The 21,420-nt window shown below is 46.8% G+C and overlaps 1 protein-coding gene across 1 annotated transcript in view; it reads left to right on the top strand.

The window, feature by feature from the left end:
- Window positions 1-677: 677 nt before the first annotated feature.
- The window catches only part of LOC137358903 (probable G-protein coupled receptor 139), a 35,773-nt gene continuing 15,030 nt past the window's right edge, over window positions 678-21,420 (top strand). The window contains exons 1-2 of the mRNA XM_068025113.1: window positions 678-687; window positions 3,392-3,487. Coding sequence (XP_067881214.1) covers window positions 678-687; window positions 3,392-3,487 — 106 coding nt within the window. The remainder of the gene's footprint in view (window positions 688-3,391; window positions 3,488-21,420) is intronic.

The raw sequence follows: 21,420 nt of genomic DNA on the forward strand, positions 1-21,420 counted from the left end.
ATTCAGGGAGCTAGGGTGGAAGCTTAGAGCGAGAACAAACAGAGTTGTTATCTCTGGGTTGTTGCCCGTGCCACGTGCTAGCGAAACGAGGAATAGGGGGAGAGAGGAGTTGAACAGGTGGCTGCAGGGATGATGTAGGAGGGAGGGTTTCGGTTTCCTGGATAATTGGGGCTCTTTCTGGGGTAGGTGGGACCTCTACAAACAGGATGGTCTTCACCTGAACCAGAGGGGTACCAATATCCTGGGGGGGGGGGGGGGAGATTTGCTAGTGCTCTTCTCGGGGGTTTAAACTAATTCAGCAGGGGGATGGGAACATAAATTGTAGTTCCAGTGTACAGGATGTTGAGATTAGTGAGGTCAGGGATAAGGTTACAAGGACGCAAGAGGGCACTGACAGGCAAGAATTTGGTTTAATGTGTGTCTACTTCAACGCCAGGACCATCCGAAATAAGGCGGGTGAGCTTGCAGCTTGGGTTGGTACCTGGGATCTCGATGTTCTGGCCATTTTGGAGACATGGATAGAGCAGGGGCAGGAATGGATGTTGCAGGTTCCGGGATTTAGATGTTTCAGTAAGAACAGAGAAGATGGTAAAAGAGGGGGGGGGTGTGGCATTGTTAATCAAGGAGAGTATTACAGCGGCAGAAAGGACGTTTGAGGACTCGTCTACTGAGGTAGTATGGGTCGAGGTTAGAAACAGGAGAGGAGAGGTCACCCTGTTGGGAGTTTTGTATAGACCTCCGAATCGTTCCAGAGATGTAGAGGAAAGGATAGCGAAGATGATTCTCGACAGGAGCGAGAGTAACAGGGTACTTGTTTTGGGGGACTTTAACTTTCCAAATATTGACTGGAAATACGATAGTTCGAGTACTTTAGATGGGTCAGTTTTTGTCCAGTGTGTGCAGGAGGGTTTTCTGACACAATATGTAGACAGGCCAACCAGGGGCAATGCCACTTTGGATTTGGTACTGGGTAATGAACCCAGCCAGGTGTTAGATTTGGATGTAGGTGAGCACTTTGGTGATAGTGATCACAATTCGGTTAGGTTTACCTTAGCGATGTACAGGGACAGGTATATACCGCAGGGCAAGAACTATAGCTGGGGGAAAGGAAATTATGATGCGATTAAGCAAGATTTATGATGCGTAGGATGGGAAAGTAAACTGCAGGGGATAGGCACAATCGAAATATGGAGCTTATTCAAGGAGCAGCGACTGCGTGTCCTTGATAAGTATGTACCTATCAGGCAGGGAGGAAGTTGTCGAGCGAGGGAGCCGTGGTTTACTAAAGAAGTTGAAGTGCTTGTCAAGAGGAAGAAGAAGGCTTATATTAGGATGAGACGTGAAGGCTCAGTTTGGGCGCTTGAGAGTTACAAGCTAGCCAGGAAGGATCTAAAGGGAGAGCTAAGAAGAGCAAGGAGAGGGCACGAGAAGTCATTGGCGGATAGGATCAAGGAAAACCCTAAGGCTTTCTATAGGTATATCAGGAATAAAAGAATGACTAGAGTTAGATTAGGGCCAATCAAGGATAGTAGTGGGAAGTTGCTGAAAGAAGACGGAGGGTGGTGGTTGATGGCAAATGTTCATCCTTGAGTTTAGTTACTAGTGGTGTACCGCAAGGATCTGTTTTGGGGCCACTGCTGTTTGTCATTTTTATAAATGACCTGGATGAGGGTGTAGAAGGCTGGGTTAGTAAATTTGCGGATGACACGAAGGTCGGTGGAGTTGTGGATAGTGCCGAAGGATGTTGTAGGGTACAGAGGGACATAGATAGGCTGCAGTGCTGGGCTGAGAGATGGCAAATGGAGTTTAATGCGGAAAAGTGTGAGGTGATTCACTTTGGAAGGAGTAACAGGAATGCAGAGTACTGGGCAAATGCGAAGATTCTTGGTAGTGTAGATGAGCAGAGAGATCTTGGTGTCCAGGTACATAAATCCCTGAAAGTTGCTACCCAGGTTAATAGGGCTGTTAAGAAGGCATATGGTGTGTTAGCTTTTATTAGTAGGGGGATCGAGTTTCGGAGCCACGAGGTCATGCTGCAGCTGTACAAAACTCTGGTGAGGCCGAGTATTGCGTGCAGTTATTGTCACCGCATTATAGGAAGGATGTGGAAGCTTTGGAAAGGGTGCAGAGGAGATTTTCTAGGATGTTGCCTGGTATGGAGGGAAGGTCTTACGAGGAAAGGCTGAGGGACTTGAGGTTGTTTTCGTTGGAGAGAAGGAGGAGGAGAGGTGACCTATTAGAGACATATAAGATAATCAGAGGGTTAGATAGGGTGGATAGTGAGAGTCTTTTTCCTCGGATGGTGATGGCAAACACGAGGGGACATAGCTTTAAGTTGAGGGGTGATAGATATAGGACAGATGTTAGAGGTAGTTTCTTTACTCAGAGAGTAGTAGGGGCGTGGAACGCCCTGCCTGCAACAGTAGTAGACTCGCCAACTTTAAGGGCATTTAAGTGGTCATTGGATAGACATATGGATGAAAATGGAATAGTATAGGTCAGATGGTTTCACAGGTCGGCGCAACATCGAGGGCCGAAGGGCCTGTACTGCGCTGTAATGTTCTAATAATGTTCTAATAAAGAATTGGTATTTAGAAACCTGTCAATGATATAAAGTGATATGAGGATAGTGTTTGAAAAAGACAGTGACGTTGATGATCAGCCATGATCATATTAAATGACACGGCATGCTCAATGGGCTGAATGGCCTTCTGCTTGTCCTATGTTCCCATGTAAAATAACAAGCAGCTTTGTGCTTGTTCATGACTGAAACGTTCCCACCATCGTATCACCTTGAGATTCTTACTGCACTGCAATTACATGGTTTATTCTATCCCTCTTTTTTCTTAAACAAAGTTTAACTGATGCAAACCACCAATCCAATGGCACCACTTCCACAACCAAAGAGGAATGAAAGATACCTCCAATTGACTCTGCTATTTCCTCCTTTCCTTCCCTCAACAACTCTCAGTTAACCCATCCAAATCGGCTAAATGTCCTACTTTATTGTGGTACAAAAATATTTGATTGAAAGGGGTTAACTGAACCTTGTTTGTTCAATGACTGTAATTAATGTCAGTCTCCATAGACCCTAATTGTAGCATTGAAGGGTTTTGTCCTTCTATTAATAAGGGACTGCTTTCAGTGTGTTATTCCATTGTGTCAGTGGGAGCATCATCCCCGGCAATAACAGAGATCAGCAGTTGCAGAGAAACTGAGAGAATAGATCAGAATCAGAGAGCAACAGATTGGAATGTTACAACAATGGATCAGAATCTGAGAACGATAGATTGGAATGTTGCAAGAATGGATCAGAATCTGAGAACAATAGATTGGAATGTTGCTACAATGCAAAGGAGTTTATCCTCTTGGTTTTTCCATCTTACTGCAGAATATTATTGGGTAACATTAGACCATCGGATCTATTGGGCACTGATGATGATTCAGTATATTTACTATCCGATTCTCGCTATTGTTGGTGTCCTTGGTAAGTCTCTCACTCACTATCTAGCTATTAATTAATTAATTAATCGAGCTATCCATCATGACTAATTACATGACCGACTAACACCTTTTTTAATTCATTCATGGGATGTGTGCGTCGCTGGCCAGGGCAGATTTTATTGCTCATTCCTAATTGCCCTTGGTAAAGCCTTGTTGATCCGCTGCAGTCCATGTGAGTTACGTAGTCCCACAGTGGTGATGGTAAGGGAGCACCAGGATTTTGACCCAGCGACTGTGAAGCAATGGCGATATAGTTCCAAGTCAGGCTGGTGTGTGACTTGGATGGGAACTTACTGGTGGTGTTGTTCACATGCATTTGCTGCCCTTGTCCTTCTAGGTGGTAGGGGTTGCGGATTTGGAACGTGCTCTCAAAGGATCGTTGGTGCGTTGCTACAGTTCATCTTGTAGATGGTACACAATGCTGTCACTGTTTGTCAGTGGTGGAGTGAGTGAATGTTTGTGGAAGGGGTGCCAGTCAAGCGGGCTGCTTTGTCCTGGATGGTGTCGAGCTTCTTGAGTGTTGTTGGAGCTGCACCCATCCAGGCAAGTGGAGAGAATTCCATCACACTCCTGACTTGTGCCTTGTAGATGTTGGCGGGCAGTGGGGAGTCAGGAGGTGAGTTACTCGCCTCAGGATTCCTAGCCTCTGACCTGCTCTTGTAGCCACGCTATATATATATGGCTACTCCAGTTCAGTTTCAGGTCAAGGGTAACCACTAGGATGTTGATAGTGGGGGATTCAGCGATGGTCATGCCATTCAATATCAAGGGGAGATAGTTAGATTCTCTCTTGTTGGAGATGGTCATTAACCTGCACTTGTGTGGCACGAATGTTATTTGCCACTTATTAGCCCCAGCCTGGATATTGTCCAGGTCTTGCTGCATTTCCAGAAGGACTGCTTCAGTATTTGAGGAGTTGTGAATGGTGCTGAACATTGTGCAATAATCAGAGAACATCCCCCCTCCTGGCCTTATGATTGAAGGAAGGTCATTGATGAAGCAGCTGAAGATGCTTGGGCCTGGGACACTACCCTGAGGAACTCCTGCAGTGATGTCCGAGAGCTCAGATGATTGACCTGCAACAACCACAACCATCTTCCTTTGCGATAGGTTTGTCTCCAACCAGCGGAGAATTTCCCCCTTGATTCCATTGATTCCAGTTTTGCTTGGGCTCCTTGATGCCGTACTCGGTCAAATGCTGCCTTGATGTCAAGGGCAATCACTCTCACCTCATCTCTTGAGATCAGCTCTTTTGTCCATGTTTGAACGAAGGCTGTGGTGTGGTCAGGTGCTGAGTGTCCCTGGCAGAGACCAAGCTGAGTGTCACTGAGCAGGTTATTGCTAAGCAAATGCTGCTTGATGGCATTGTCGATGATACCTTCCATCACTTTACTGTGATTGAGAGTAGACTGATGGGGTGGTAGTCAGCCCTGTTGGACTTGTTCTGCTTTTTGCGTACATGACATGCATAGGCAATTTTCCACATTGTCGGGAAGATGCCAATGTGGTCGCTGTACTGGAAAGGCTTGGCTACGGGCACAGTAAGTTCTGAAGCACAGGTCTTCAGTACTATTGCTGGAATACTGTCAGGGCCCACAGTTTGTGCAGTATCCTGTGTCTTGTGTTTTTATTGATATTAAGAAGAGTGAATCGAATTCGCTGAAGTTTGACATCGGTGATAATGGAGACTGAAGGAGGAGGCCGAGATAATTATTAACTTAAAAATTCTGGTTGAATATTTCTGAAAATGCTTCTGCCTTATCTTTCGCACTGATGTGCTGGGCTCCCCCATCATTGAGGATGGGAATATATGTGGAGCCACCTCCTCCAGTTAGTTGTTTAATTGTCCACCACCTTCATGGCTGGATGTGGCAGGACTGCAGAGTTTAGTTCTGATCCGTTGGTTATGGGATCACATAGCTCTGTCTCTCGCATGCTGCTTATGCAGTTTGGCACTCAGATAGTCCTCGGTTGCAGCTTCACCTGGTTGACACATCATTTTGAGGTAAGCCTGGTGCTGCTCCTGGTATGCCCGCCATCACTCTTCATTGAACCAGGGTTAGTCTCCAGGCTTGATGGTAATAGTAGAGTGGGTGATATGCAGGGCCATGATGTTACACATTGTGTTTGAGTACAATTCTGCTGCTGCTGATGGACCACAGCGCCTCATGGATGCCCAGTTTTGCATTGCTAGATCTGTTCGAAATCTATCCCATCTAGCACGGTGATAGTGCCACACAACACGATGGACAGTATCCTCAATGTGAAGGCGGGACTTCGTCTCCACAAGGACTGTGCGGTGGTCACTCCTAACAATACTGTCATGGATATATGAATCTGCAGCAGGCGGATTGTTGAGAGCAAGGTCAAGTATGCGTTGCCCTCTTGTTGGTTCCCTCATGACCTGCTGCAGACCCAGTCTAGCAGCTTTGTCCTTTAGGACTAAGCCAGTTCGGTCAGTAGTGGTGCTACCGAGCCACTCTTGGTGATGGGCATTGAGGTCCCCCACCCAGGGTACATTCTGTGCCCTTGCCACCATCAGTGCTTCCTCCAAGTGGAGTTCAACATGGAGGGGCACAGACTCATCAGCTGAGGGTGGGCCGTAGGTGGTAATCAGTAGGAGGATTCCTTGTCTGTGTTTGGCCTGATGCCTTGAGACTTCATGGGGTCAGGAGTCAATGTTGAGGGCTCCCAGGGCAACTCCCTCCCTCCTGTATACCACTGTTCCACCACCTCTGCTGGGTCTGTCCTGCCGGCGGGACAGGACATACCCAGGGAGAGTGATTGCAGTGTCTGGGACATTGTCAGCAAGGTATGATTTCGTGAGTATGACTACGTCAGGCTGTTGCTTGTCTTGTCTGTGGGACAGCTCTCCCACTTTGGCACAAGCCCACAGATGTTACTAAGGAGGACTTTGCAGGGTCGTCAGGGGTGGGTTTGCCATTGTCGTTTCTGGTGCCTAGGTCGATGCCGTGTGGTTGCTCGGTTTCATTCCTTTTTATTGACTTCGTAGCAGTTAGGTATAACTGAGTGGCTTGCTAGGCCATTTCAGAGGGCATGAAAGAGTCAACCGCATTGCTGTGGATCTGGAGTCACCTGTAGGCCAGACCAGACAAGGATAGCAGATTCCTTTCTCTAAAGGACATTAGTGAACCAGATAGGTTTTTACAAAAATCGACAATGATTTCATGGCCAATATTAGACTAGCTTTTTAATTCCAGATTTATTAATTGAATTAAAGTTTCACCTTCGAATTCTTTTAATTTTACCAACATTGACTGGGATTCACTTAATGTTACCGGTCTAGATGGAGCAGAATTTGTAAGGAGCATCCAGGAGGGTTTTCTAGAGCATTATGTAGCTAGGCCAACTCGGGAAGGGGCCATACTGGACCTGGTGTTGGGAAATGAGCCGGGCCAGGTGGTTGAAGTTTCAGTAGGGGTCTACTTTGGGAATAGTGATCGCAATTCCGTAAGTTTTAGAATACTCATGGACAAAGACGAGAGTGGACCTAAAGGAAGAGTGCTAAATTGGGGGAACTATCCCAAAATTCGGCAGGAGCTGGGGAATGTAGATTGGGAGCAGCTGTTTGAAGGTAAATCTACATGTGATATGTGGGAGGCTTTTAAAGAGAGGTTGATTAGCGTGCAAGAGAGACATGTTCCTGTGAAAATGAGGGGTAGAAATGGCAAGATTAGGGAACCATGGATGACAGGTGAAATTGTGAGACTAGCTAAGAGGAAAAAGGAAGCACACATAAGGTCGAGGCGGCTGAAGGAAGACGAAGCTTTGAAAGAATATCGGGATTGTAGGACCAATCTGAAACGAGGAATTAAGAGGGCTAAAAGGGGTCATGAAATATCTTTAGCAAACAGGGTTAAGGAAAATCCCAAAGCCTTTTATTCATATATAAGGAGCAAGAGGGTAACTAGAGAAAGGATTGGCCCACTCAAGGACAAAGGAGGAAAGTTATGCGTGGAGTCAGAGAAAATGGGTGAGATTCTAAACGAGTACTTTGCATCGGTATTCACCGAGGAGAGGGACATGACGGATGTTGAGGTTAGGGACAGATGTTTGAGTACTCTAGGTCAAGTCGGCATAAGGAGGGAGGAAATGTTGGCTATTCTAAAAGGCATTAAGGTGGACAAGTCCCCAGGTCCGGATGGAATCTATCCCAGGTTACTGTGGGTAGCGAGAGAGGAAATAGTTGGGGCCTTAACAGATATCTTTGCAACATCCTTAAACACGGGTGAGGTCCCGGAGGACTGGAGAATTGCTAATGTTGTCCCCTTGCTTAAGAAGGGTAGCAGGGAAAATCCAGGTAATTATAGACCGGTGAGCCTGACGTCAGTGGTAGGGAAGCTGCTGGAGAAGATACTGAGGGATAGGATCTATTCCCATCTGGTAAGAAAATGGGCTTATCAGTGATAGGCAACATGGTTTTGTGCAGGGAAGGTCATGTCTTACCAACTTAATAGAATTCTTTGAGGAAGTGACAAAGTTGATTGATGAGGGAAGGGCTGTAGATGTCATATACATGGATTTCAGTATGGCGTTTGATAAGGTTCCCCATGGTGGGCTGATGGAGAAAGTGAAGGCGCATGGGGTCCAAGGTGTACTAGCGAGATGGATAAAGAACTGGCTGGGCAACAGGAGACAGAGAGTAGCAGTGGAAGGGAGTTTCTCAAAATGGAGACGTGTTACCAGTGGTGTTCCACAGGGATCCGTGCTGGGATCACTGTTGTTTGTGATATACATAAATGATTTGGAGGAAACTATAGGTGGTCTGATTAGCAATTTTGCAGACGACACTAAGATTGGTGGAGTAGCAGATAGTGAAGGGGACTGTCAGAGAATACAGCAGAATATAGATAGACTGGAGAGTTGGGCAGAGAAATGGCAGATGGAGTTCAATCAGGGCAAATGCGAGGTGATGCATTTTGGAAGATCCAATTCAAGAGTGAACTATACAGTAAATGGAAAAGTCCTGGGGAAAATTGATGTACAGAGAGATTTGGGTGTTCAGGTCCATTGTTCCCTGAAGGTGGCAACGCAGTTCAATAGAGTGGTCAAGAGGCAACCGGCATGCTTTCCATCATCGGACGGGGTATTGAGTAAAAGAGTTGGCAGGTCATGTTACAGTTGTATAGGACTTTGGTTCGGCTACATTTGGAATACTGCGTGCAGTTCTGGTCACCACATTACCAAAAGGATGTGGATGCTTTGGAGAGGGTGCAGAGTAGGTTCACCAGGATGTTGCCTGGTATGGAGGGCGCGAGCTATGAAGAGAGGTTGAGTAGATTAGGATTATTTTCATTAGAAAGACGGAGGTTGAGGGGGGACCTGATTGAGGTGTACAAAATCATGAGAGGTACAGACAGGGTGGATAGCAAGAAGCTTTTTCCCAGAGTTGGGGATTCAATTACAAGGGGACACGAGTTCAAAGTGAAAGGGGAAAAGTTGAGGGGGGATATGCGTGGAAAGTTCTTTACGCAGAGGGTGGTGGGTGCATGGAACGCATTACCAGCGGAGGTGGTAGACGCGGGCATGATAGCGTCTTTTAAGATATATCCAGACAGATACATGAATGGGCAGGAAGTAAAGAGATACAGACCCTTGGAAAATAGGCGACAGGTTTAGATAGAGGATTTGGATCGGCGTAGGCTTGGAGGGCCGAAGGGCCTGTTCCTGTGCTCTAATTTTCTTTGTTCTTTGTTCTTTGTTCTGCTGTGGTGGGATTCGACCCCCTGTTCCCAGAGCAATACGCTGGGTGTCCCCGTTATTAGTCCGGTAACAATGGCACCGCATCCCACCGTCTCTTCTGTGATATTATCCTCCGTGTGAACCCCATAGCTGAGGTATTACATTAAAACATTGCATCTGTCTTTATCAAGGACGAAGATGCACCCCAGGCAATGTTGAAAGAGGAGGTAAGTTAGACACTAGACGGGTTTAAAATTGATAATGTGGAAGTAGTAGATAGGCTGTCTGTACTTAAGTGGATAAAGCAGCAGGGCCGGATGAGATGCATCCAAGGATACTTAGGGAGGTGAGGGTGGAAATCGCTGAGGCACTTGCCATAATTTATCAGTCTTCCATAGACTGGGGTGGTAGCAGAGGACTGGAGAATTGCAAACGTTACACCCCAGGTCAAAAAATAGTGTCAAGATAAGCCCAGCAGCTGCAGGCCAGTCAGTTTAACTTCGGTGGTGGGAAAGCGTCTAGAAAAAATAATTTGGCCTAAAATCAATCGTCACATAGAAAAATGTACGCTAATTATGGAACGGCAGCATGATTCCATTAAGGCAAAAGCATGTTTAACTAAGTTTCTGGAGTTTTTATAAGAAGGTTACAGAGCGGGTTCAAGAGGGTGATGCTGTTGATGAGGCGTACATGGACCTCCAGAAGGCATTTGATACAGTGCCACACGCAACACTGATACAAAATTAGCTTAGTGACAGGAAACAGAAAGTAGTGATTAATGGATATTTTCGAGCTGGAGGAAGATTTGTAGTGGAGGTTCCCAGGGATCAGTGTTGGGATCCTTGCTTTTACTGGTTTATATTAAGACCGCAATTGTTGACAACGCGATCGGTAGGTGGCGCTGTTTTGGCACATGCGCAAATACAGCATGTGCCACGAAAACGTCACAGCTTGCGACTGTCGCAGCTGCCAGGACTAAAGATGGCGCTGCTCAAAGAATCACAGAGATGAAACCTGACAAACACGTGGCAGAATTCAATGGCCGGAGTGAGAGAGTGGAGCGGGCTGGGGAAAGCAGCGCGGGGGGCGGGGAGATCAGCACGGTGGGGGGGGGGGGGAGATCAGCGCGGGGGCCGGGGAGATCAGCGCGGGGGCCGGGGAAAGCAGCGCGGGGGCCGGGGAAAGCAGCGCGGGAGCCGGGGAGATCAGCGCGGGGGCCGCGGAGATGAGCGCGCGGGCCGGGGAGAGCAGCGCGGGGGCCGGGGAGATCAGCGCGGGGGCCGGGGAGATCAGCGCGGGGGCCGGGGACAGCAGCGCGGGGGCCGGGGTTGAGCAGCGCGGGGGCCGGGGAGAGCAGCGGTAGCGGTGCCGGGGGGCGAGGGGGGGGGGAAGGGAGAGGGAGGAGAAAGAGGGAGGGGGGAGAAAGAGGGAGGGGAGAGAAAGAGGGAGAGGGGGAGAAAGAGGGGTAAGGAAGGGGGAGAAAGAGGGAGAGGGAGGGGTAAGGCAGTGGGGAGGGAGAGAGAAAGAGGGAGAGGGAGGGGTAAGGAAGGGGGGAGGGAGAGAGCTGGGGGAGAGGGAGGAAGGGGAGAGAGTGGGGGGGGAGCAGCGGAACGGAAGAGGAGCGCCTTTTTCTGTGCATGTGCCGTAAACACAACAGCAAAAGACTTACTGGCCAGTCCCTGGACCCGGTGACACCAAGGTCTTCGCACGCTCGCTCCCCGCGGCTCTCTACGGCCTCTCGCTTCCGGCCCTCTCCATTCAGTCGTTCCCTCCAGCTGCGGATGCCCAATCCAGTTGCTTTCTCCCCTACCCAGTTGCTTTCTCTACTTCTCCACAGTACTTCAGGCATTGCAACTGTTTGGTCCCTGCATTTTGCATGCTCCCTCTCCCCACCCCTCCCCGCTCTCCCCACCCCTCCCCCTCTTCACCCACCCCTCCCTCTACCCCCCCACCATAGTTGAATATCTGAAGTGCAGTTGCAAAGTCGGGGAAATAGCATGCAAAACAAAACCTCAACAATTCTGGGTTTAATTATTGAAAAGTTTTATTAAGTTCATTAAGTATCCGAGGAACTGCTGTGCATGGATACATGAGTGTTGTGTCCAGCATTCCCGTTAGACAGACAGGCCGAGTCTCTGCTATGCACAGCTAAAGAGATTGTTCCTGGAGAGCCTTGTGGTGAATAAACGCTTGGCTCTCTATTCCACTACTGTATTGTCCATGTGAAGAAGGCAAAGTCACAAGAGTCTGAGCTCAGTCTATTCTTGGTGAATGTTCCCCAAGCGCATCCCAATGTGCATTCCCAATTCATCCAAAAATGCAATGTTCCTTTCCACATCGTGATGAGCTCCGCAGCATGATCTAGTTGCCTTCGTTGCTTGAATGCTGACCTTAAGTCACAAGGATTGTTTTCTCGACGGCATGTTTTACATGAAAAGAAACAAAGCAAATCAGAGTCAGAGCTTGCCTCCCTCCATCCACTGAAATTACTGTTGTGCGCACCTTTTTAAGTTCTGCAGTGAAGGCACCAATTGATAACGTCGCCAATGAAGCACTTATTATCCACCTCAGATGCAGGAATCAGCACATCCTTGCGTCCTCTCCCGCACTGCCTCCTTTGCTTGAATGCCGTCCTTAAGTCTCAAGGATTGTTTTCTCAAGGGCACGTTTTACATGAAAGAAAATAAGGAAAGAACATCAGTGTCAGAGCTTCCCTCCCTCCAATGAAATTACTGTTGAGCATGCTTTGTGTTCTGCGGTAAAGGCATGTCCTGATAACACCGCCAATGAATCACTTAGTACCCACCTCAGCTGCAGGAGGCAGGATGATGTTACTGCCCCTATCTCGTGATGGTTCAATGCTGCTCTCAGGGAAAACATGAATGATGTGAGGGTGCTGGAAAAGAAACACATTTCTTTTGGGCTATGAACATAAAGCTGGCAATTTAGCCCAGCAGTTCCCTGCCAGTGGTTATGTTACTCGTGCGTCTTTCCATCCATTCCCATTTAATCCTGCCTACTACTATCACCAGTTGTGTTCACAGCAAGAGCATTCACATTTCTGCTACCACTGGACACGGCATGCTTGTTTCTTTTAGTGCTCAGTCTCTTCTTGCTGAATGTTCCCCAAGTGCTTGACCCCTTTGGACGCCCTCTCTGCTTGACAGGCCGCAACTGGCAATTGCGGAGTCTCACAAGGCTCTGCATGGTTGTTTCAACGTCGGATGGGGAAACAGGTGGCTGTGTGTCCATGAGCACTGCCCTGATGGGTGTAGGAGCAGGTAACTGTGTGCCCATGAGCACTGCCCTGATGGGTGTAGGAGCAGGTAACTGTGTGTCCAAGTGCACTGCCCTGATGGGTGTAGGAGCAGGTAACTGTGTGCCCATGAGCACTGCCCTGATGGGTGTAGGAGCAGGTAACTGTGTGTCCATGTGCACTGCCCTGATGGGTGTAGGAGCAGGTGACTGTGTAACTGAGCAGCAAGAAGAGGGTACCGCAGGTAGGGGAAGTGGAGATTTGAACAGGCAGGCATATGTATGGTCCATCAGATCATTAGGCCAGGGGGTGAGACGCTCAGGATCCAGGGTTTGTGACACGTGACTGATGTCCAGCACGCGGCCACCTCCATCCGAAGGTGCTTCCGGGCAATTGTTGGGCATAGTAAATGGCTCCATCTCATCAGCCAGTCCTTGCTGCCAGCAGAGAGTCTGTTGCCGCAGCCAGTCCAATCTCCTCATGAATGCTGCCGTTCCACTCTGCAGAACGGCCTGTTGTAGCTGGTACAATTGATCTGAAAGCAAGCGGTATTTTTCATTGTGGCTGAGGGGCCTTGGCTGTTCCTCTGTAATCACAATGGCAGCAGCCATGCCTGTCGTCGTTGGTGTCTGAGATGCACGCCAGCGACAATTGGGGGCGAGCCTGTCCAGAGGCAGACCCAGATGCCTCTGCACAACAACAGCATGTTTGCAGTGCAACAAAGGCTGAATGGAGAAGATGCAGCTGCAGGTAGCCTGGCCATCATGTATCTGCAGTGTGTACTGTTTGGCGCCAGAAATCACAGTCACTGTGCCTTCATCCTGCTACATGCGGTGGCTCAGATAATGGAAATGTTTTCAGAGCAACTCACAACAGGGACTGGAGAACATGCAGTGGCCCAGACAATGGAAATGTTTTCAGAGCAACTCACAACAGGGGCTGGAGAACATGCGGTGGCCCAGACAATGGAAATGTTTTCAGAACAACTCACAACAGGGACTGGAGAACAGGCGGTGGCCCAGACAATGGAAATGTTTTCAGAGCAACTCACAAAGGCAGAGCAACTTACCTTGGAACAATCTCCTGTGTCAAATAAAAATGAAGCAAGTCTCCAAAACGAATAAATAATTCAGATAAAATGCGAGAAAATGCCCGACGAAACCTCCCCTCCTTCCACTTTCAAAAAGTCGCGCCGAAGCTTTGACGCATGCGCACAGGCCAAACTGGCGCATCGGCGAGGAAGACGAGATCACGCGATGACGTCATCTGCGCATGCGCACAACGATCCTCGCAGGTCGGACCGCATCGCATGCGCAGAGCTGAGGAGACTGTGTGCGCATGCGCGTACAGCGTCATCTGCGCATGCGCTATGCGGATCAGGTCAGCCGGACCGCAGCGCATGCGCAGGGGGCATGAGACAGTCTGCGCATGTGCGCACCGCGGCGCATCCTGATGACGTGTCCGATGAAGTAGCGTTGTCATGAATTACTTTGTTATATTAATGACCTGAACCTTGGTGTACAGGGCGCAATTTCAAAGTTTGCAGATTATACGAAACTTGGAAGCGTTGTCAACTGTGAGCAGGATATTGTAGAACTTCAAAAGGACATAGACAAGTTGGTGGAATGGGTAGAGAGGTGGAAAATAAAGTTCAATGCATAGAAATGTGAAGTGATTCATTTTGGTAGGACTTGTGTAACTTGTGAGATGGCTGAAAACACAAGCATGCTCATTATTTTATGTGAAACTGTGTTCTCCCTTGTTTGTGTCATACTGATGTTTTTGATTGGTTTGTTTGTGTTCAACGTTAGCAGTCCGGTTTGGTAGAACCACACTCAAAAATGAGTCCATAGCATTCTCTACATGCTGTGGCATATAGGAGCTCATGGACACACCATGCGTCCAAAACAAGCACTTCTGCAGGAAGTGTTACCGGCTGCAGAAGCTTGATCTCTGGGTTTCGGAAGTCGAACGGTGGCTGGTGTCGCTGTTGTGCATCCGCGAGGCAGAGACCTATGTGGATAGCACGTTTAGAGAGGTGGTCACACCGCAGGTTAGAAACATACAGGCAGATGACTGCCAGGCAGTTTAAGAGAACCAGGCAGGGAGTGCAGGAGTCCCCTGATATGATCTCACTCACTAATCGAATTTCCATTTTGGATACTGGTGAGGGTGACGGTTCCTCAGAGGAGTGCAGTAAGAGCCAGGTTTGTGGCATCACAGGTGGCTCAGCTGCACGGGAGGGGTGGAAGAGGAGTGGAAGAGCAATAGTGATAGTGGATTCGTTAGTTAGGGGCACAGACAGGCGGTCCTGCGGCAGTAAACGTGACTGCATGATGCTGTGTTGCCTCCCTGGTGCCACGGTCAAGGATTTCATGGAAAGGCTGAATAACATTCTTCTGGGGGAGGGTGAACAGCCAGAGGTCGTGGTCCATACTGGTACCAATGAAATATGTAAGAAGGGGATGAGCTCCTGAAAGCAGATTTTAGGGAGCTCGGAAGGATATTATAAAGAAAGCCCTCAAAAGCAATAAACTCAGTATTACTCCCAGTCCCACTGTTAGTGAAATAGGAATAGGAGAATTTAGTGAACACGTGGCTGGAGAACTGGAGTACGAGGGAGGGCATCAGATTTCTAAGACATTGGGACCGGTTCTGGGGCAAGTGGGACCTGTACATGATGGATGGGTTGCATCGTATCGGGGCTTGGATCAATATCCTCGCAGGGCGATTTGCTAGTGCTGTTCGGGAGGGTTTATGCTAAATTGTCATGGGTATGGAACTTGTCAGGTGTGCGAGAACCAGGAGCAACTATTAGAGAAGAATACCAAGGTGCACAGAACGGTGGGGTTGATAGATAACACGCGAGTAGGGATAGTATGTTATTAGGTGGTGCCAGAGTAAGGGAGAAAGTAATAAAGTCTGAATAAAGGTTAATGCACTTGTATGTGAATACAAGGAGTGTTGTTAATAAGACTGGTGACGTACAGGTGCAGTGTGCCATGAGGAAATATAGTGTTGCAGCAATAACAGAGACCTGGCACAATGAAGGGCACAACTGGGTGTTAATATTCCTGGATACTCGGTATTCAGGAAAGACAGGAACGTGAAAAAAGGGGGAAGGTTGGCATTATTGATTAAGGAGAACATTGCAGTGCTGGAGAAAAAGGATGTCCCAGAAATGTAGGACCGATTCAATTTGGCTAAAGCTAAGGTTCATAAAAGATGCAGTTACATTGCTCGGTGTTGCCTATAGGCCACCAGCTAGTGGGAAGGACGTGGAGGAACACATTTTAAGGAAATTACAGAAAGGAACAACAATTATAGGGTAGTTATAAAGGGGGACTTTAATTAACAAAACATGGACTGGAATAATATTAGTGCAAAGGGCAGTCAGGGGCAAGAGTTCCAAGAATATGTTCAGGAACATTACATAAACAGGTCATTCTCACATTGGCAGGCTGTGACTATTGGGGTACTGCAGGGATCAGTGCTTGGGCCACAGCTGTTCACAGAATATATCAGTGACTTGGATGTGGGGACCAAATGTAGTATTTCCAATTTTGCAGATGACACAAATTTTGGTGGGAATGTGTGTTGTGAGGAAAATGTAAAGCGGTTTCAAAGGGATTTGGACAGAGTTAGTGAGTGGGCAAGAACGTGGCAGATGGAATATAATGTGGAAAATGTGAGGTAATCCACTTTGGTAGGAGGAATAGATGTGCAGAATATTTCCAAAATTGTAAGAGATTAGAAATGTAGATGCACAAAGAGACCTGTGTGGCCTTATTAATAAATCACTGGAAGTTAACATGCAGCAAGCCATTAAGATGGCTAATGGCATGTTAGCCTTTATCTTAAGAGGATTTGATCACTGGAGTGGTGAAGTCTTGTATCAATTGTATTGAACCTTGTGTAGACCACACCTGGAGCACTGTGTGCAATTTGGTTCCCCATACCTTAAGAAGGATATTATTGCCTTAGAGGGAGTGCAGCGAAGGTTCAACAGACTTGTTCTTAGGATGGTGGGACTGTCCTACGAAGAGAGATTGGGGAAACTGGGCCTGTATTCTCTAGCGTTTCCAGGAATGAGAGGTGATGTAATTGAAATCTACAAAATACTTAACCGGTTAGACAGGGTAGATGGAGGTAATATGTTTCCTCTGGTTGGAGAGTCTAGAACCATGGGACACAATTTCAAAACAAGGGGGAATTCACTTAGGACAGAGATGAGGAGGAATTTCGTTATTCGGAGGGTTGTGAATCTTTGTAATTCTCTACCCCAGAGGGCTGTGGAAGCTCATTCATTGGATCTGTTTAAAGCAGAGATTGACAGATTCCCAAACACAAATGACATAATGAGATATGAGGGTAGGTGGGAACAAGCATTGAAGTGGATTATCATAGAATCATAGGAAATTAAGGCACAGAAAGAGGCCACTTGACCCATCTTGTCTGTGCTGTCCGAATAACGATCCACCTATTCCAATCTCAACTTCCAGTATTTGATCAATAGCCCTGCAGATTATGGCACTTAAGGTGCATATCCAGACTCCTTTTGAATGAGTTGAGGGTCTCTGCCTCAACTACCTTTTCAGGCAGTTATTTCCAGAGCATCACCACCCTTTGGGTGAAAAGGTTTTTCCACATCTCTCCTCTAATGTTTCTCCCAATCACTTTAAATCTATGCCCGCTAGTCACTGACCTCTCTGCTAAGTTGAGTAGACACTTCACCTCCACTCTATCCTGGCCCCTCAAAGTTTTGTACATTTCAATCAGATCTCCTCTCAGCCTTCTCTGTTCCAATGAGAACAACCCCAGCCGATCCAATCTTTCTTCATAGCTGCATTTTCCCAGTCCTGGATAAATCCTCGTAAATCTCCTCTGTGCCCTCTTCGTGCAATTGCATATTTTCTGTAATGTGGTGACCAGAACTGCACACAGTACTCAAGTGTAGTCCTCGCGAATGAGTTATACAGTTCCAACATAACCTCCTGCTCTTATATTCTATACCTCGCCTAATAGAGAAAAATATTCCATATGCTTCTTATCCACCTTATCGACCTGTCCTGCTACCTTCAGTGATCTTTGGACATTCATTCCAATGTCCCGCACTTCCTCTACACGTCTCAGTATTTTCCCATTAATCGTGTATTCCTTTACCTTGTTTTACCTCCCCAAATGCATCACCTCACACTTCTCCAGGTTGAATTCCATTTGCCACTTTTCTGCCCATCTGAATAGACCATCAATATCTTCTGCAGCCTACAGCTATCCTCCTCTCTATCTATCACATGGCCAATCTTTGTGTCATCTGCAAACTTCTTGATCATGGTCCCTACGTTTACCTTCAAATTATTAATATATACCACAAAAAGCAGGGGACCCAATACTGAGCCCTGTGAAACACCACTGAAAGCAGCCCTCCAGTCGGTAAAACACCCATCAACAATTACCCTTTGTTTCCTGCCACTGAGCTAATTATATACCCACCTTGCTGTATTTCCCTGGATCCCATGGGATTTTATTTTTCCAACCAGTCTGCCAGGTGGGACATTGTCGAACGCCTTGCTAAAATCCACGTAGTCCACACCAATTGTACTATCCTCATCTATCTTCCTTGTTACTTCTTCAAAAAATTCGATCAGGTTGGTCAAACAAGATCTTCCCTTAACAAATCCATGCTGACTTTCCTAGATTAACCTGTGCCTTTCTAAGCGCCAGTTTAGCCTGCCTCTCAGAATAGATTCCAATAATTTCCGCACTACTGAGGTGAGACCGATTGGCCTGTAATTATTTGGTTTATCCCTCAATCACTTTTCAAATAGATGTACAATGTGAGCAGTTCTCTAACCCTCCAGTACTACACCTGTATCCCGTGAAGACTATAAAATGATGGTCAGACCTTCTACTAATCCATCTCTTGCTTCTTTTATCAGTCTAGGATACATTTCATTCGGTCCTTGTGATTTATCAACTCGCAAGGATGCTACTCCCATTAATGCCTCCTCTCTCCCTATGTTTATCATATCCAAAACTTCACAGTCTCCCTCCTTAACTACAATATCTGCGCCCCCCCCCCTTTTGTAAAGACAGACGCAAAGTATTCATTAAGAGCCATACCAATATCTTCCTCCCCGACACATAGGTTACATTTTCGGTCTATTACGGGCCCTACTCTCCCCTTAGTTATCCTCTTACTCTTAATGTACTGAAAAAAAAAACATCCTTGGGTTCACATTGATTTTGCTTGCCAATATTCCTTCATGATCTCTTTTTGCTTTCCTAATTTCCATTATGATATTAGCCCTCCACTTTCTATGCTCTTGGCTTTCTGTAATGTTGAGTTTTCGGTGTCAGACAAAAGCTTTCCTGTTCTGCCTCATCTTATCTTATCGGGTGCTTGGGGCGGCACAGTGGTGCAGTGGTTAGCCACACAGCTCCAGCGACCCGGGTTCGATTCTGGGTACTGCCTGTGCGGAGTTTGCAAGTTCTCCCTGTGTCTGCGTGGGTTTCCTCCGGGTGCTCCGGTTTCCTCCCACATGCCAAAGACTTGCAGGTTGATAGGTTAATTGGCCATTATAAATTGCCCCTAGTATAGGTAGGTGGTAGGGAAATATAGGGACAGGTGTGGATGTGGTAGGAATATGGGATTAGTGTAGGATTAGTATAAATGGGTGGTTGATGGTCGGCACAGACTCGGTTGGCCGAAGGGCCTGTTTCAGTGCTGTATCTCTAAGCTAAAACTAAACTTGATATCCACGGGGGTTGAGATTTGGCCGCCTCACCCTTTTTCTTTGTTGGAACATGTTTACCCTGAACACCTTGAATCTCCCCTTTTAGTGCCTCCCGCTGCTCTGAGACTGATTTACCTTCAATTAGCTGTTTCCAGTCCACTTTCGCTAAATCACTCCTCAGTTTAGTAAAATTGGCTTTGCCCCAATTGAGAACTCGAACTCCTGTTCCCTGTTTGTCCTTTTCAATAATTATGTTAAAACTGACTGAATTATGATCACTACCACCAAAACACTCTCCCACTGCTACTCCTTCTACCTGCCCACCTTCATTTTCTAAAAGTAATTCTAAAATTGCCCCCTATCTTATTGAACTTGGCAGATACTGGGCAGAAATGTTCTCCTGATTGCATCTCAACAGTTCTGCTCCATCAAATCCTTTCAAACTAAAACTATCCTATTTAATATTTGGGGAATTTAAATCCCTTATATTGCTGCCCTATTGTTCATCCAGTTCTCAGAGCTTTGCGTACATGTCTGCTCTTCTACCTCCCTCTGACTTTGTGAGGGTCCTTCGTACACGCTCAGCATCATATTGAATGGCAGGGCAGGATCGATGGCCTGAATGTTCTACTCCTGCTCCTATGTTGCTATATTCGACAACTGTATGTTTCTAGTCCAACGAGAAAGCAGGCAGTGCTAGACTTCATTCTTGGGAATGAGGTGGGCCAAATGGATCAATTATCAGTAGGAGAGCACTTAGGGATAGTGATCATTGCATCATAAGAATTAGGCTGACTATGGGAAAGGATAAAGAGCAATCCAGACTAAGAATAATTAACGGGGTGGGGTGGGGGGGGGGTGGGTGGGGGGCTAACTTCAATGGGGTAAAAATGGAACTGGGGCGAATAAACTGGAGTCAAAAGGTGACAGTAAGGCTGGTAGATGAACAATGGGCGACCTTCAAAGAATAGATAGTTTGGGCACAGTCAAGGTATATTACATCGAAAGGGGAAATCACGGCAAACAGATCCAGAGCTCCCTGGATGTCAAAAGAGGTAGTGATTACGATAAAGTAGAAAAATTGCGCTGATGACAGATGCCAGGTAGAAAATACTATTGAGAACCAGGCTGAATATAGAAGGTCCAGAGGGGATGTGAAAAAGCAAATATGAGGAACAAAAAGTGTGCATGAACAGAGATTGGCAGCTTGCATTAAAAGATATGCCAAAGTTTTATATCGACATTTAAATAGTAAAAGGGTGGTAAAAGCAGAAGTGGGGCCTATTAGGGACCGAAAAGGGGATTAACCCATAGAGGCAGAGGGCATAGCTGAGGTATTAAATGAATACTTTGCATCTGTCTTTACCAAGGAAGAATATGCAACCCAGGCAATGGTGGAACAGGAGGTAATTCAGACAGTAGAGAAGTTTAAAATTGATAGAGAGGATGTATTCTCTAGGCTGTCTGTACATCAAGTGGATAGAGCACCAGGACCAGATAGATGCATCCAAGGTTACTGAGGGAAGTGACGGTAGAAATTGCAGACTTTCAAAAGGCATTTGATACAGTGTCACACAACAGACTAGTGAGCAAACGTGTAGCTCATGGAATAAAATGGATGATGGGAACGTGGATATGAAGTTGGCTGAGTGACAGGAAAGAAAATGTATTGGTTGTTGGATGTTTTCCAAGCTGCAGAAAAGTTAGTAGTGGAGTTCTCCAGGGGTCCGTGTTGGGACCCTTGCTTTTCCTGATATATATTAACAACTTACACCTTGGAGCACAGGGTATGATTTCAAAGATTGTAGATGATACGAAAGTTGGAAGCATCGTGAACTGTGAAGAGGATAGTGTTAATCTGCATAAGGACATGGACAAGTTGGTGGAGTGGGCAGGCAGGTGACAAAAGACGTTCAATGCAGAGAAATGGGAAGTAATTCATTTTGGTGGGAAGAACATGGAGAGACAACATAAAATAAAGGGTACAATTCTAAAGGGAGTGCAGGAGCAGAGGGACCTGCGTGTATATGTGCAGAAGTCATTGAAGGTGACAGGACAGGTTGAGAGAGCGGTTTATAAAACACATAGTATACTGGGCTTCATTAATAGGAGCATAGAGTACAAGAACCAGGAAGTAATGTTGAACTTGTACATGACACTGGTTCGGCCTCAGCTGGTGTATTGCGTCCAATTCTAGGTGCTGCACTTTAGGAAAGATGT

The sequence above is a fragment of the Heterodontus francisci genome, unplaced genomic scaffold (assembly GCF_036365525.1).
Source record: "Heterodontus francisci isolate sHetFra1 unplaced genomic scaffold, sHetFra1.hap1 HAP1_SCAFFOLD_240, whole genome shotgun sequence".
Lineage (NCBI taxonomy): Eukaryota > Metazoa > Chordata > Chondrichthyes > Heterodontiformes > Heterodontidae > Heterodontus > Heterodontus francisci.